Source organism: Leiobunum rupestre, chromosome 3, assembly GCF_980474605.1.
Source record: "Leiobunum rupestre chromosome 3, qqLeiRupe1.1.hap1, whole genome shotgun sequence".
Taxonomy (NCBI): Eukaryota; Metazoa; Arthropoda; class Arachnida; order Opiliones; family Sclerosomatidae; genus Leiobunum; species Leiobunum rupestre.
The window spans coordinates 28702103-28716365 of NC_143386.1; the positions used below are offsets into that span (position 1 = coordinate 28702103).

General features: G+C 34.3%; 1 protein-coding gene across 4 annotated transcripts in view; it reads left to right on the plus strand.

Moving 5' to 3' along the window:
* Liprin-beta (liprin-beta 1) overlaps nucleotides 1–14263 on the plus strand; it is a 54683-nt gene that overhangs the window by 7288 nt on the left and 33132 nt on the right. Inside the window, exon 1 of one of the 4 annotated variants that reach the window (XM_090168029.1) lies at nucleotides 6777–7768. The exons of 2 other annotated variants lie outside the window; for them this stretch is intronic. In XM_090168029.1, the coding sequence (XP_090024155.1) occupies nucleotides 6992–7768 (777 nt within the window). In that variant the 5' untranslated portion in view covers nucleotides 6777–6991. Of the gene's footprint in view, nucleotides 1–6776; nucleotides 7769–14263 lie in introns of those variants that run through there. One more of the 4 variants, XM_090168030.1, reaches the window with a different exon arrangement.

Genomic DNA, 14263 nt, shown 5'->3' on the forward strand with positions numbered 1-14263 from the left:
ATTTACAATTTTTTCCTATAAATATTTTAAGCTTTTTTGTGGTCACTTTGCAATACGAATTTGACCATGGCTAATATGCTTTTACAGGGCGTAACGCCATTTGAGGTATATTTTTAAATACCCAAAGTCTTACCATATGGCGCCAAGTCTCTAAATTTATTAACCTCTGATAAAAGTAAAAAATAAAGTTAAAAACTGTCTAATTTTGGCCTTAAAAAGTCAGGGAAAATGTCTTAAAATGGTCAGGGAAAACCCTGTGAAAGTAAATGTATTCCCTTAAAATCGTAGTAATTTAAAACTAAATTTTTTATCGGGAGTTAAATTTTAGTATTAAAAACACTATTACCAAAGGTCGATAGAAGTAAATATCAAACTCGTAACGTCCTTTTGACTGTTTGTGACCGAAAAACGTCCCAAACATAGTTCTTAATAAATGGGCATTTTCCAGTTTTTATCGGCACATCCGTGATGAACAATTCGATGATAAGAAAAACGGAAGTCAAAATATTATAGACTAGCAGACGACTCGACTAGCAGACGACGTGTTTCCAACTCTCGTGAAATGTCTCGATTTCCTGGCCAAAAAGAACCAGCGGTAACTTGCGAGCAAATAACAAGTAATTGCAGTATTGGAAAATGAGTTACATCATCTCGGGCGACTACTTGTTTCGTTAATGGACTTCAAATGTTTATACTATTCCTTCTCTGTCCCTATAGAATACCACCAGAAGTCGATAATCACTTTCCCATAAGTGTGTCAGTTAGTTACTGATTACTGTGTATGAAGGGAAACATAATTATACACTTATGACCTTATGCCTTAAACTATTTAGTTTTCTAAAAACGCTTTATTATCTACAATATAAAATATAAAAAGAATGCTGAATTCTAGAAATGGCTCTCTGTTAACACTTTTATGACAGTGACACACTTAATGAAATTCAATTATAGACTTTTGACCTTACGTCTTAAACTATTCTGCTTGCTAAAAACGCCTTATTATCTACAATATAAAATCTTAAAAAACTACTACATTCTGTAACCGGGTTCGTACACGACCTGGAAAAGTCAGGAAATTTGAAGATGTTGCCAAAATGTCAGGGAATTTTAAAATATTTTCGAAAGGTCAGGGAATTAGAAAATATTTTCAAATGGTCAGGGAAAAGACAGGGAATTAGAAAATGTTTCCAAAAGGTCAGGGGAAAGTCAGGGAATTTGAAAATGTTTCCAAAAGGTCAGGGGAAAGTCAGGGAATTTGAAAATGTTTCCAAAAGGTCAGGGGAAAGTCAGGGAATTTGAAAATGTTTCCAAAAGGTCAGGGGAAAGTCATGGAATTTGAAAATGTTTCCAAAAGGTCAGGGGAAAGTCAGGGAATTTGAAAATGTTTCCAAAAGGTCAGGGGAAAGTCAGGGAATTTGAAAATGTTTCCAAAAGGTCAGGGGAAAGTCAGGGAATTTGAAAATGTTTCCAAAAGGTCAGGGGAAAGTCAGGGAATTTGAAAATGTTTCCAAAAGGTCAGGGGAAAGTCAGGGAATTTGAAAATGTTTCCAAAAGGTCAGGGGAAAGTCAGGGAATTTGAAAATGTTTCCAAAAGGTCAGGGGAAAGTCAGGGAATTTGAAAATGTTTCCAAAAGGTCAGGGGAAAGTCAGGGAAATTGAAAGTGATTCCAAAAGGTCAGGGGAAAGTCAGGGAATTAGAAAATGATTCCAAATGGTCAGGGAAAAGTCATGGAATTTGAAAATGTTTCCAAAAGGTCAGGGGAAAGTCAGGGAATTTGAAAATGTTTCCAAAAGGTCAGGGGAAAGTCAGGGAATTAGAAAATGATTCCAAATGGTCAGGGAAAAGTCATGGAATTTGAAAATGTTTCCAAAAGGTCAGGGGAAAGTCATGGAATTTGAAAATGTTTCCAAAAGGTCAGGGGAAAGTCAGGGAATTTGAAAATGTTTCCAAAAGGTCAGGGGAAAGTCAGGGAATTTGAAAATGTTTCCAAAAGGTCAGGGGAAAGTCAGGGAATTTGAAAATGTTTCCAAAAGGTCAGGGGAAAGTCAGGGAATTTGAAAATGTTTCCAAAAGGTCAGGGGAAAGTCAGGGAATTTGAAAATGTTTCCAAAAGGTCAGGGGAAAGTCAGGGAATTTGAAAATGTTTCCAAAAGGTCAGGGGAAAGTCAGGGAATTTGAAAATGTTTCCAAAAGGTCAGGGGAAAGTCAGGGAATTAGAAAATGATTCCAAATGGTCAGGGAAAAGTCATGGAATTTGAAAATGTTTCCAAAAGGTCAGGGGAAAGTCAGGGAATTTAAAAATGTTTCCAAAAGGTCAGGGGAAAGTCAGGGAATTAGAAAATGATTCCAAATGGTCAGGGAAAAGTCATGGAATTTGAAAATGTTTCCAAAAGGTCAGGGGAAAGTCAGGGAATTTGAAAATGATTCCAAAAGGTCAGGGGAAAGTCAGGGAATTTGAAAATGTTTCCAAAAGGTCAGGGGAAAGTCAGGGAATTTGAAAATGTTTCCAAAAGGTCAGGGGAAAGTCAGGGAATTTGAAAATGTTTCCAAAAGGTCAGGGGAAAGTCAGGGAATTAGAAAATGATTCCAAATGGTCAGGGAAAAGTCATGGAATTTGAAAATGTTTCCAAAAGGTCAGGGGAAAGTCAGGGAATTTGAAAATGTTTCCAAAAGGTCAGGGGAAAGTCAGGGAATTTGAAAATGTTTCCAAAAGGTCAGGGGAAAGTCAGGGAATTTGAAAATGTTTCCAAAAGGTCAGGGGAAAGTCAGGGAATTTGAAAATGTTTCCAAAAGGTCAGGGGAAAGTCAGGGAATTTGAAAATGTTTCCAAAAGGTCAGGGGAAAGTCAGGGAAATTGAAAGTGATTCCAAAAGGTCAGGGGAAAGTCAGGGAATTAGAAAATGATTCCAAATGGTCAGGGAAAAGTCATGGAATTTGAAAATGTTTCCAAAAGGTCAGGGGAAAGTCAGGGAATTTGAAAATGTTTCCAAAAGGTCAGGGGAAAGTCAGGGAATTAGAAAATGATTCCAAATGGTCAGGGAAAAGTCATGGAATTTGAAAATGTTTCCAAAAGGTCAGGGGAAAGTCAGGGAATTTGAAAATGATTCCAAAAGGTCAGGGGAAAGTCAGGGAATTTGAAAATGTTTCCAAAAGGTCAGGGGAAAGTCAGGGAATTTGAAAATGTTTCCAAAAGGTCAGGGGAAAGTCAGGGAATTAGAAAATGATTCCAAATGGTCAGGGAAAAGTCATGGAATTTGAAAATGTTTCCAAAAGGTCAGGGGAAAGTCAGGGAATTTGAAAATGTTTCCAAAAGGTCAGGGGAAAGTCAGGGAATTTGAAAATGTTTCCAAAAGGTCAGGGGAAAGTCAGGGAATTTGAAAATGATTCCAAATGGTCAGGGAAAAGTCATGTAATTTGAAAATGTTTCCAAAAGGTCAGGGGAAAGTCAGGGAATTTGAAAATGTTTCCAAAAGGTCAGGGGAAAGTCAGGGAAATTGAAAGTGATTCCAAATAGTCAGGGAAATTGAAAATTATTCCAAATAGTCAGGGAATTTTAAAATGGTCCAAAATAGTAAGGTAATTTTAAAATGACCCAAAAAGAAATCAATGAAATAATTTTTTAAAGATGTATTAAAAATACATAATCAATATTTTTCAGGATTGTACCTCAAAACATAAATTTATTCTACAAAAATGGTCAGGGAAAATTTGGTAATTTGGTCAGGGAAAACCTGTAAATGTCAGCAAATTTAATTCCGGAAATTTTGTACGAACCCTGTATAATGTCTCTCAGTAAACATTAAGCACGCGCAAGGCAGGAAACGGACACACTTATATATTAAAAGGTAATGATAAACTTACGATACCACCGCCTGTATCTTGGGACGTAGAACTCGACGCAAAAACTTCTGGCGGTGCCATTTTCGCGCGTTTTTGTCCGGTTGAAAGGCAGTCTGTCGTTTAATTCATTTATTGTCTAACTCGAATCTCCCTCCCACGCGCTGTCCTCCCTTCCCCCTGCAATGGTCCCCCCCCCTTTTGATATGATTAGATTCGAGAAACGTTTTCAGGCTTTTGCAGCGCGGACCATTTGTTGAAATTTATGAACTCCGCCATCAAGCCATCAGACAGTATTTTCGCTATCAGCGTTGCAGAAGTCTTCGCGCTGTCTTGCTTAGGAATAGGCGTTTTCATTTTTGGAGAGTCGTGCGATTTCGATTCGTCTTTACGGCCAGTTCAAGTCGGTTTCTACCTGCAGTGTCTCCTTGAATTTGCGCCTGGAAAATACTCAATCGAGTGGTTGGCTTATTATCGAGATGCTTTGGGCTTTGCTTAGAACCACGCCCATTTATTGTGCTGACATCTAACTGTGGATAGTTGTGCGCGTTCGTTTGCAGTTTCGTCGAAAATATTTAACTTTAATGTGTTTTATTTTAATTTAGAACGAATAACTTAATAATTTAGTACGATCCAACTCGTCACCACGATTTTTTTTCTTCTTTTAATTTAATTATAAAATAACTTTTTTGTTAAATATTACTATTACCATAAGTATCTTAATTATTAAGTATGACCTTTTCAACTAGTCCCAACGCTAATTTTTTATTCTTTTAATTTAGTTCTAATATAACAATTTTTGTGAAATATTACTATTACCATAAGTAACTTAATAATTAAGTATGACCCTTTCAACTAGTCCCAACGCTAATTTTGTATTCTTTTAATTTAGCTCTAAAATAACAATTTTGTTAAATATTACTATTACCATAAGTAACTTAATAATTAAGTATGACCCTTTCAACTAGTCCAACGCTAATTTTTTATTCTTTTAATTTAGTTTAAAATAACAATTTTTGTTAAATATTACTATTACCATAAGTAACTTAATAATTAAGTATGACCCTTTCAACTAGTCCCAACGCTAATTTTTTATTCTTTTAATTTAGTTTAAAATAACAATTTTTGTGAAATATTACTATTACCATAAGTAACTTAATAATTAAGTATGACCCTTTCAACTAGTCCCAACGCTATTTTTTATTCTTTTAATTTAGTTTAAAATAACAATTTTTGTGAAATATTACTATTACCATAAGTAACTTAATAATGACTCTTTCAACTAGTCCCAACGCTAATTTTTATTCTTTTAATTTAGTTCTAAAATAACAATTTTTGTGAAATATTACTATTACCATAAGTAGCTTAATAATTAAGTATGACCTTTCAACTCGTCCCAACGCTATTTTTTGTAATTCCTTGAATTTAGTTCTTAAACGTCAGTATTTTAATTAATACTAGTTTCATAAGTAACTATCGATGACAGATTTTTCTTTCTTTACGGAGGAGTGAAGACTTGCTTTTGAAAGCAAATGACGATGAATTGTCGAATCGAAATATGAAATGGACCATTGTAAACGGTAGATTTGTTTCTGAAGATAGATAGTTTTGTATTTTCGTTCGTATTTATCGAACTTGACAGGGATTTTGACATTATTATGTTACTTAGGCCTTTAGAAATGCATAATTTTTCGTTTTCTTTCGGATGAGTTTTTGTATGCTTCTGATAATACGAAAATAACATTTATATATTAACCGTTTTAGTTTTTCTCAATATACAGTATAATTTGGGATATATAAATTTAATTAGATTTGTCTAAGACTGCTGCGTCATATAAATATAAATTATATAATTAAGAAAAAAAATATTTACCGTTTGTTTTCTCATGATTCAATGTACTAAATTAATACTAAAAACTAATTATAATTATAAGTGTAATTATAATTTATTAATTAGAAATTCCTTAGTATTTAATTTTCAATACAGGTAGTCCCATAAGAACATAATTATAATTTGTAATTTCAATTACAATTTATTAATTAGACATTCCTGACTATCTTATTTTCAACACTGGTAATCTCAAAACAACATAATTATAATTTATAATTTTAATTGTAATTTTTCATCAAGATTCAGTGTACTAAATTAATACTAAAAACCAATTATAAGTGTAATTATACGTTAATTATTAGTAATTGCTTAGTATCTAATTTTCAATGCAGGTAGTCCCGAAACAATATAACTTTAATTACAATTTATTAATTAGAAATTCCTGACTATCTTATTTTCAACACTGGAAATCTTAAAACAATATAGTTATAATTCTAATTGTAATTTTTCATAAAGATTCAGCGTACTAAATTAATTAAAATTATAATTTATTAATTTGATATTCCTGAGTACCTTATTTTGGAAAACTGGCAGTTCAATAACAACACAATTATATAATTAATATAATTAATAATTCAGCGTATTAAATTAATTATAATTTATTAATTGGATATACCTGAGAACCTTATTTTGGAAAACTGGCAGTCCAATCACAACACAATTATAAAATTATTATTATTTAATAATTCAGCGTATTAAATTAATTATAATTTATTAATTGGATATTCCTGAGTATCCTATTTTGAAAACTGACAGTTCAATAACAACATAATTATATAATTATTATAATTAATAATTTATTACTGATGAATTTATAATTATAATTTATTAATAGGAAATTCACGAGTATACTATTTTCAAATTGGTTATCCGATAACAACATAATTATATAATTTATTACTGATGAATTTATAATTATAATTTATTAATAGGAAATTCACGAGTATACTATTTTCAAATTTGTTATCCGATAACAACATAATTATATTTTATCATTTATAATTTTAATCATAAACATTAATTAGGACAATCTCGAGTGTACTATTGTGACAACTGTTAGTGGCGTAACGACATAACGGTACCGCAAACGTGGAAATTCAAGATCGTTTTCGAGTTGAAAGACAGATTGACGGAGTAAGATACGTAAAAATAGAAATATATTTTCGACGCACCGAAAAGCCGGCGTGTTTTTGGGGATAAAAACGTGCCGAAAAAAAGGCTCCCGCGTTTTGAGGGAAACGGAAAAGCGAGTTTGTGGCATAATGAGAGCGTCGACGAGACGCGGTGGACCTCCGCCTCCGATCCCCCCCAAACGAAATCCCGCCAACGTCCACAGCCGCGCCGCTACCCGAACGACCAAACCCTCCGATTCCGATCGAGACGAAATCGCCATGCACTCCAACGAAAGCTCCTGTCGCGGCCCTCGCTGTTTCGTCCAGCGGGATGTCTTCGAAGAGTCGGAAGGAAGTAGCGAATCCAGCCCCGATTACAACGGACTTCGAAGTCCGGCTTTGGTCGCGGCCGCCGCGTCCAGCGGGGACGGTTATCGGACGTGTAACGACCAGCCCGTTGGCCGTCGAGGAGCGTTCGGTTCGCCGGTACGCAAAGGACATCGAGGACAGCCGGACAATGGCAAACCGCCCGTTGGATATTATCGGGAGGATAGTCGCTCCAATACCCCGGTTAGAATGACGACGCCCAGGGCTAGTCCCACCAGACCGTTCGTACTGGCGTCCTCGACTAATAAAGATACTCCGAGACCGGTTCGACCCAGGTCGCATTCTAACGGGACGGTTTTGAACGGCGTTACCGCCACTGGTGGACCTTGTAACGACGGTACCGTACGGTTGGTTAGTCGCAGTCCGTTACCTTCTGGTCACTCGCCGCCTTCGCCGCATCACTCGTGTTGTTACTCGCCTCCTCCTTGCGCGATGCATCACCACCATCAACTCCGGACACCAGTTCCTCAACATCAACATCAACATTCTTGGTCTTGTTGCTCTTCGCATCTCAGTACGACGGGCGTCAGGTTTTACGGGGTGAGTTCCAAGTTGCATTTCGATGCCTTTGGTGGGGTCTAACTTCTGAAGGTCGGGTTGTCAACTTGACACCGGTCAGGGAAAGGTCACGAAATTTTAAAATGAGCCTTAAAGATCCGGGAATTTTTAAGAATTTGTAAAAAGTCTGAGAAAAGTCGAATAGTTTAAATATATTTTTAAAATTTTATGAAGATAATTTAAATTTAACTTAATTATAAAATTATTGGGTTTTTGCTTAGTTTTTTAAACTTACTGTTAATTTTTAAACGTTGTATTTCCCAACCTGTAATAATTTCCTACCTACTCAAATATAAGTTAAAAGTAAATTCATTAACTTTTGATATAAGTAACAAATAAAATTAAGTGTTACAATTTAATACCTACTCAAATATAAATTAAAGTAATTTCATTAACTTCCGATATAAGTAAATTCATTAACTTCTGATATAAGTAAATTTATTAACTTCTGATATAAGTAAATTTATTAACTTCTGATATAAGTAAATTTATTAACTTCTGATATAAGTAAATTTATTAACTTCTGATATAAGTAAATTTATTAACTTCTGATATAAGTAAATTTATTAACTTCTGATATAAGTAAATTTATTAACTTCCGATATAAGTTAATTCATTAACTTCCGATATAATTAAATTCATTAACTTCCGATATAAGTTAATTCATTAACTTCCGATATAAGTTAATTCATTAACTTCCGATATAATTAAATTCATTAACTTCCGATATAATTAAATTCATTAACTTCCGATATAAGTTAATTCATTAACTTCCGATATAAGTTAATTCATTAGCTTCTGATATAAGTTAATTTATTAGCTTCTGATATAAGTTAATTCATTAACTTCTGATTTAAGTTAATTCATTAACTTCTGATTTAAGTTAATTCATTCTGATATAAGGGAAATATAAAATTAAATGTCATAATTTTAAGTACCTTTATGAACTTCTGATATAAGTGAAATATAAAATTAAAGGTGTCTAATTTAGACCTTTAAAAAAGTCAGGAAGCTCTCTAAAAGCGGTCAGGTAAAAGTTAGGAATTTAGTAAAACCTCTAATTAAAATCTTAAAATATTGTGGCAAGCGTGTAAAATATTTCGCGGGTGCCTTAACGTTCACGTTCATTAGCTGTGCACTCGAGACTCGCCAATGACGTAAGAATGTTTTGAAATGTATTTTTATTATCGGTTGACTGATATTGGCTACGAACCAACTGGGTTTCGTAACGGTATGCCAAATATAACGGGGTTACACTTCGAAGTTTAATTTCATATATTTTCTTAATAATATCTTCAAAAATCGTCAGATTTCATTAATTTACCGCTGCAAGAAATGTCGTTTTATAAGCGGAATTTTGTTATTTATTAAAACGAGGGTTATATTTCAACTTTCCGTGAATTACTACATTTGAAATGATCGAAATGTAGTTAAATATAGGCTTAATTTTAATATATTGAAAACGAAGTATTTTTACGAAAATATTCTTGTGTTTAATAGAAATTAAAATAATAAATTTAATAATACCTAGCCTACATTGGAAATGATCAAAGTGTAGTGAAATAGGCTTAATTTTAATGTATTGAAAACTAACTATTTTTCCGAAAATATTCTTGTGTTTAATGGAAATTAAAATTATAAAATTAATAATAACTAGCCTACATTTGAAATGATCAAAGTGTTAGTGTAGTGATGAAATAGGCTTAACTAAAATGGATTAAAAGTAAAACTAATATTTACGAAAATATTCTAGTGTTTAATGCAAATATAAAATTATAAATAAATTAAGAATAACTAGCCTACATTTGAAATGATCAAAGTGTTAGTGTAGTGAAATAGGCTTGACTAAAATTGATTAAAAATTAAACTAATATTTACGAAAATATTCTAGCGTTTAATATAAATATAAAATCTATAATTAAATAAATTAATATTAACTAAGTTCCTATAATTTGAAATGATAAAAGTGTAGGGAAATAGGCTTAATTAAAATGGATTAAAAATAAACTAATATTTACGAAAATAATCTAACGTTTAATGTAAATATAAAATCTATAATTAAATAAATTATTTTACCTAACCTACATTTGGAAATGATTAAAGTGTAGTGAAATAGGCTTAACTAAAATGAATTAAAAATAAAACTAATATTTCCGAAAATATTCTAGCATTTAATGTAAATATAAAATCTATAAATATATAAATAAATAAATATTATTACCAAACCGAATAATAATTAGTATTGTAACTATTGTTGTAAAATTCAAATTTGAGTTTCTAATAGAAATAGGAAATATAATTCTAATTCTGTTAAATTAGACAAACCCATGAAACATTAATAGCTACTTTTGGAAATGTTTAAAACAGAGATACAGTAATATAATTATCGGGTTACGATTTGGATTTGTTTCGACGATGAGATTGTTGTAGTGATGAGACGCGATCCTAGATGGAGCTAGTGTTTCGAATAACTTTCAGTGATTGACATGCGAGGCGACTTCCCTGAGCTCGTAAAACGTTTCGTCCCAAAAGTAGCATTTTTTTTCGTCCCGCGAGCTGTCCTTGAGTTGGCTCGCTTCTCTCGAAGTCAGAACCAAACTGTTGGCGTTGTCCTCCGTCATCCGAGGCCAGTTGATTGCCTCCGTTCCGTTAACACCGATATTCGGGTCCCTGTTACGTCATTCAAAAGCTTTGTTACAGTCGCGACTACGTTGGTATTTGGTATTCGTGTTGTTTGCAGGATCGTTTTATGGCGAGGTTAGCGTACTTACGCTTCTTTTTAGGGCAGAGTTAGTCAATATCCCAGTGTCATGTCGCGCCATCTACCGACCGCTAATGATGACTATTGTGATTAAATTAACTTCCTAAAGGGAGTAGCAACTAAATGTAATAACTAAATCGCGAGCTACTACTGGTTTAAATTAAAGCAAGTGTCGGCTCTACATGAAGTAGCTATTTTTTTTCAACAGATGTCGCTAGCGTTGAAATTAAAACAAGATACTTAAAGCGACAGTCTGCTCTATCATTGCCACCTGTATTATGATAAGGCCGTTGTTATTAAATAGGGCAATGAATCTATCAGATTCTTCGAAAAATGCGACTTAACTGGAGATCGTGGTGCCATCTATTAACGGCAAAGGAAGCTAAAATTCAAAATAGCGAAACCATAACGTCGTCAGAGAACCATTGTACAGTATTATAATTAGACATTTTAGACTATTTAGTGGACTTGAACCATAAGCCTATCATTCCTAAGTTTGAATCGAAAGGCAGTGTTGGTTCAAGCAAACGTTTGGCGAAAGTACAGCGCTAAATCCACCCGGTGGCGGAAAAGAGAAACGTAACGCGTCCCGCAATGCATGATGCCAGCTGCTTTGGTAAGAGAGAGGTGCGTAGAAAGAGAAAGGGGGAAGGAAGAAGCTTCAATTTATCTCTACCAGGTGCCGATACTATCGCCTGATTTCTTCTTTTTCGCCCGTCCAGTGGTGGTACAAAGGGCGCTATGCGCGTTTCAAACTTAGAGGTTATAGGCTTATGCTTGAACCTAAATTATATATCCTGTATAAAATATATTGATAAAAATTACTATAATATAAGTAATTTAAATTTACAAACGAGCCAATCAACGCGAGGGATACTTTTATGTCCCGCCTTTTGGGTCCAAATGTAGCTCAAGCATCTTGTTTTGATTTAGACGCTAGCGACATCTGTTGAAAAAAGAGCTAGTACACGTCGAGCCGACACTGGCTATAAGTACAGCCTTTCAGCTCTAGTTATTAGTTAAACCTGGTGGTAATAATGAGATTCGTGTATATACCATAAATTTGACAGTTCATATTCTCTTTAAGCTTTCATAGAGCCACATAGCGGCCAACGCGATAACCTCATCAACTGCCGGATTTTCGTCTGCTTAGCAAACGAAAATTTAGTTTATTAGCTTTTCGCGTTGACCGCTATGCGGCTTTATGTAAATTGAAAAGGCCAGGGCCCCCAGAGGTCCTATAATTCCTATAAATCCTATATTTTCCAAACTGTCCTATAACATCCTATATTTTTAGCAAAATCCCCCAAAAGTCCTATAAAATCCTATAATTTTGATATTTTACCATTTCAAATCCCCCCATTCAGCGAAATTGCTAGATTTAACTGTAGGATAAATTCCTATACAAAGTCGTTCTAGTCTATATTTTTGTTATTGTTAACATGGTAAGCTACTATTATATTTTTATGGTAAAATGGTTAAATAGTTTCTATTTTTTAAATGAAAATCCAAGATTTATTTCACTAAGTATAGATTTTGTTTTTAAATGCAGAAAATTAGTAAATTAAATAACATGTATAGTCCTATAAAATCCTATAATTTTGAAAAATAGTCCTATAAAGTCCTATATTTTTAGAAATATAATCCTATTTTTCCTATAAAAAAATTGAAGATTTGAGTGGGGGCCCTGAAAGGCTAATTTTGGTAAACTTAAAGGGCAACGCAAGCTCTGTGGCAAAAAAAGAAAAAGCATGGTGCTTTTTAACCCCCTCCACCCCCACTCGATACTGGCGAGACCATGCAGAGTTTACCGTAAATTTCGCACTTTGCATACATAGGCACACAAAAATGCCAGCTCACTTGCGTTGCCCTTTAAGAAAGGCGTTCATAACTACGCGCCTTCTATTGAACCATATCATTTTAATGTATCATAATTTATAACGTTTTTAAAATTATTATTTCCAATAATTAAGAAAATTAAATTATATTAGTTTTATATTGAATGTTTCTTATATTTTAAAATTTTTAGTTCAGGAGTACCGGTTTAGATGGCGCGAAACAGCAGAGTTGAGATTTTAGTTATCGTGATAAAACTGACAAACGGGTCGCGCAAAATAACAAGAATGCTCTAACCTCTCCGTAAAAGATCCTGGTATTATTCTGAATCTCAGGGTGAGGATAGAAGACTTACCCAGTTCGTACGAAATTTCCCCATAAACGCATTAAACGCCGACTCAACAGGACATCCTCTCGGGGCTGGTCGGGGTCATCTTGGCGGAGACCCAGCACGTAATTGCACTGTTCGCCGTGCACTACGCCCAGCCATTTGGCGTACCTAGCCGCGCTTGACCGGTGGTCGAACTGGTAGGAGTAGACTTTGGAGCCCAACTGAGTGTAGAGTTTGGCCATGTGGTTCGTGGCGCATTCCACCAAATACTCGGACAGCATGCGTTCGCAACTGTGCATGATTCCTGGAATTTAAAGGTCGTTTTAGGAGGAAGGAGTGCGAGTCAAATGTTGGGAATACTACGCAGTGGCCCGGACTGCCCAGGTCGGCTGGTTGCCGAGGGCCCCCGGCTCAAGGGGCCCCCAAATTGCTTATAATAAATTTTTCCTAAAAGTCCTTTAGACGCGTTTGACGTTTCAAATTACTGCGCGCGTAGAACCTAGTACACTTTAAATGTTATTTGTTGTGCTATAAATAAGCATTTAGATTTCTATTCCATACCCTCCACACCACCCGGTAAGGGGGCCCCTCTTCAGTCTCTAGCCGAGGGCCCCCAAAGGAGCCAGTCCAGGCCTGACTACGCTACGTACAATAGGCGGAACTATAAAGTCCAGGGCGGCTGGAAAGATGGTAGTCACGTCACTTGGTGGAGAACCGAAGCGCCATCTATCTTAAGAAATACGAACTATTATTCATTTTCTTTTGCTAATGGCGGTTTAATTTTTGATAGATTCATCTAAATTATCTAATTATTATTATTATTATTATTATTATTATTATTATTATTTAAAACATCTTGTAATAGAAAAGTGGAAGTTAATTAGTAGGGGTGTGCGAGTATCAATTTGTGACTACCGAGTCGAGTTCGAGTTTTTATAAATTTTCTTATCGAGTTCGAGTTCGAGTTTGAAAAACCAAGCGAGTTTACGAGTTTTAAAATATTACCTTTTCTAAGCTTCGAGCCCTTAACGAGTCTTAAAATTCCTAACGAGTCTTAAAATTTTTTACGAGTTTTAAATTTTTTTACGAGTTTCTATTGAACCATTACATTTGGGAGTTTTAATATATTAAAAGAGTTAAGTAGATCATAACTTTCATCCATGATTACTTGTAACGAAATGACAATCGGCGGAATTCGCGCAGTATTTCATTTTATTTTTGAAACCAAAAGTAAAAATTAAAACGACACAGCCAATGCTAGCTGTTTTAAACATCACATGACAATTTAAAATTCGAAATCTGTCAAATGATCCAATGAAAAAAAGTAGCTGATAAAGTATGACGTCGAATGTTTTTTGTGAGCTCTAATTGGTAGAGAGCTATGACGTAATATTTTTGAAACTCGATAAGAAGAACGAAAGCTGGGCGAGTTTTTCCATTTTTTATCCGAGTACTCGAACTTGATTCTAGTACTCGGTTTATACGAGTGCTAGCATAGCCCTGAAACTCGTTAATACGAAAACTGCTCAACGAGTCTTTATCGAGTTTA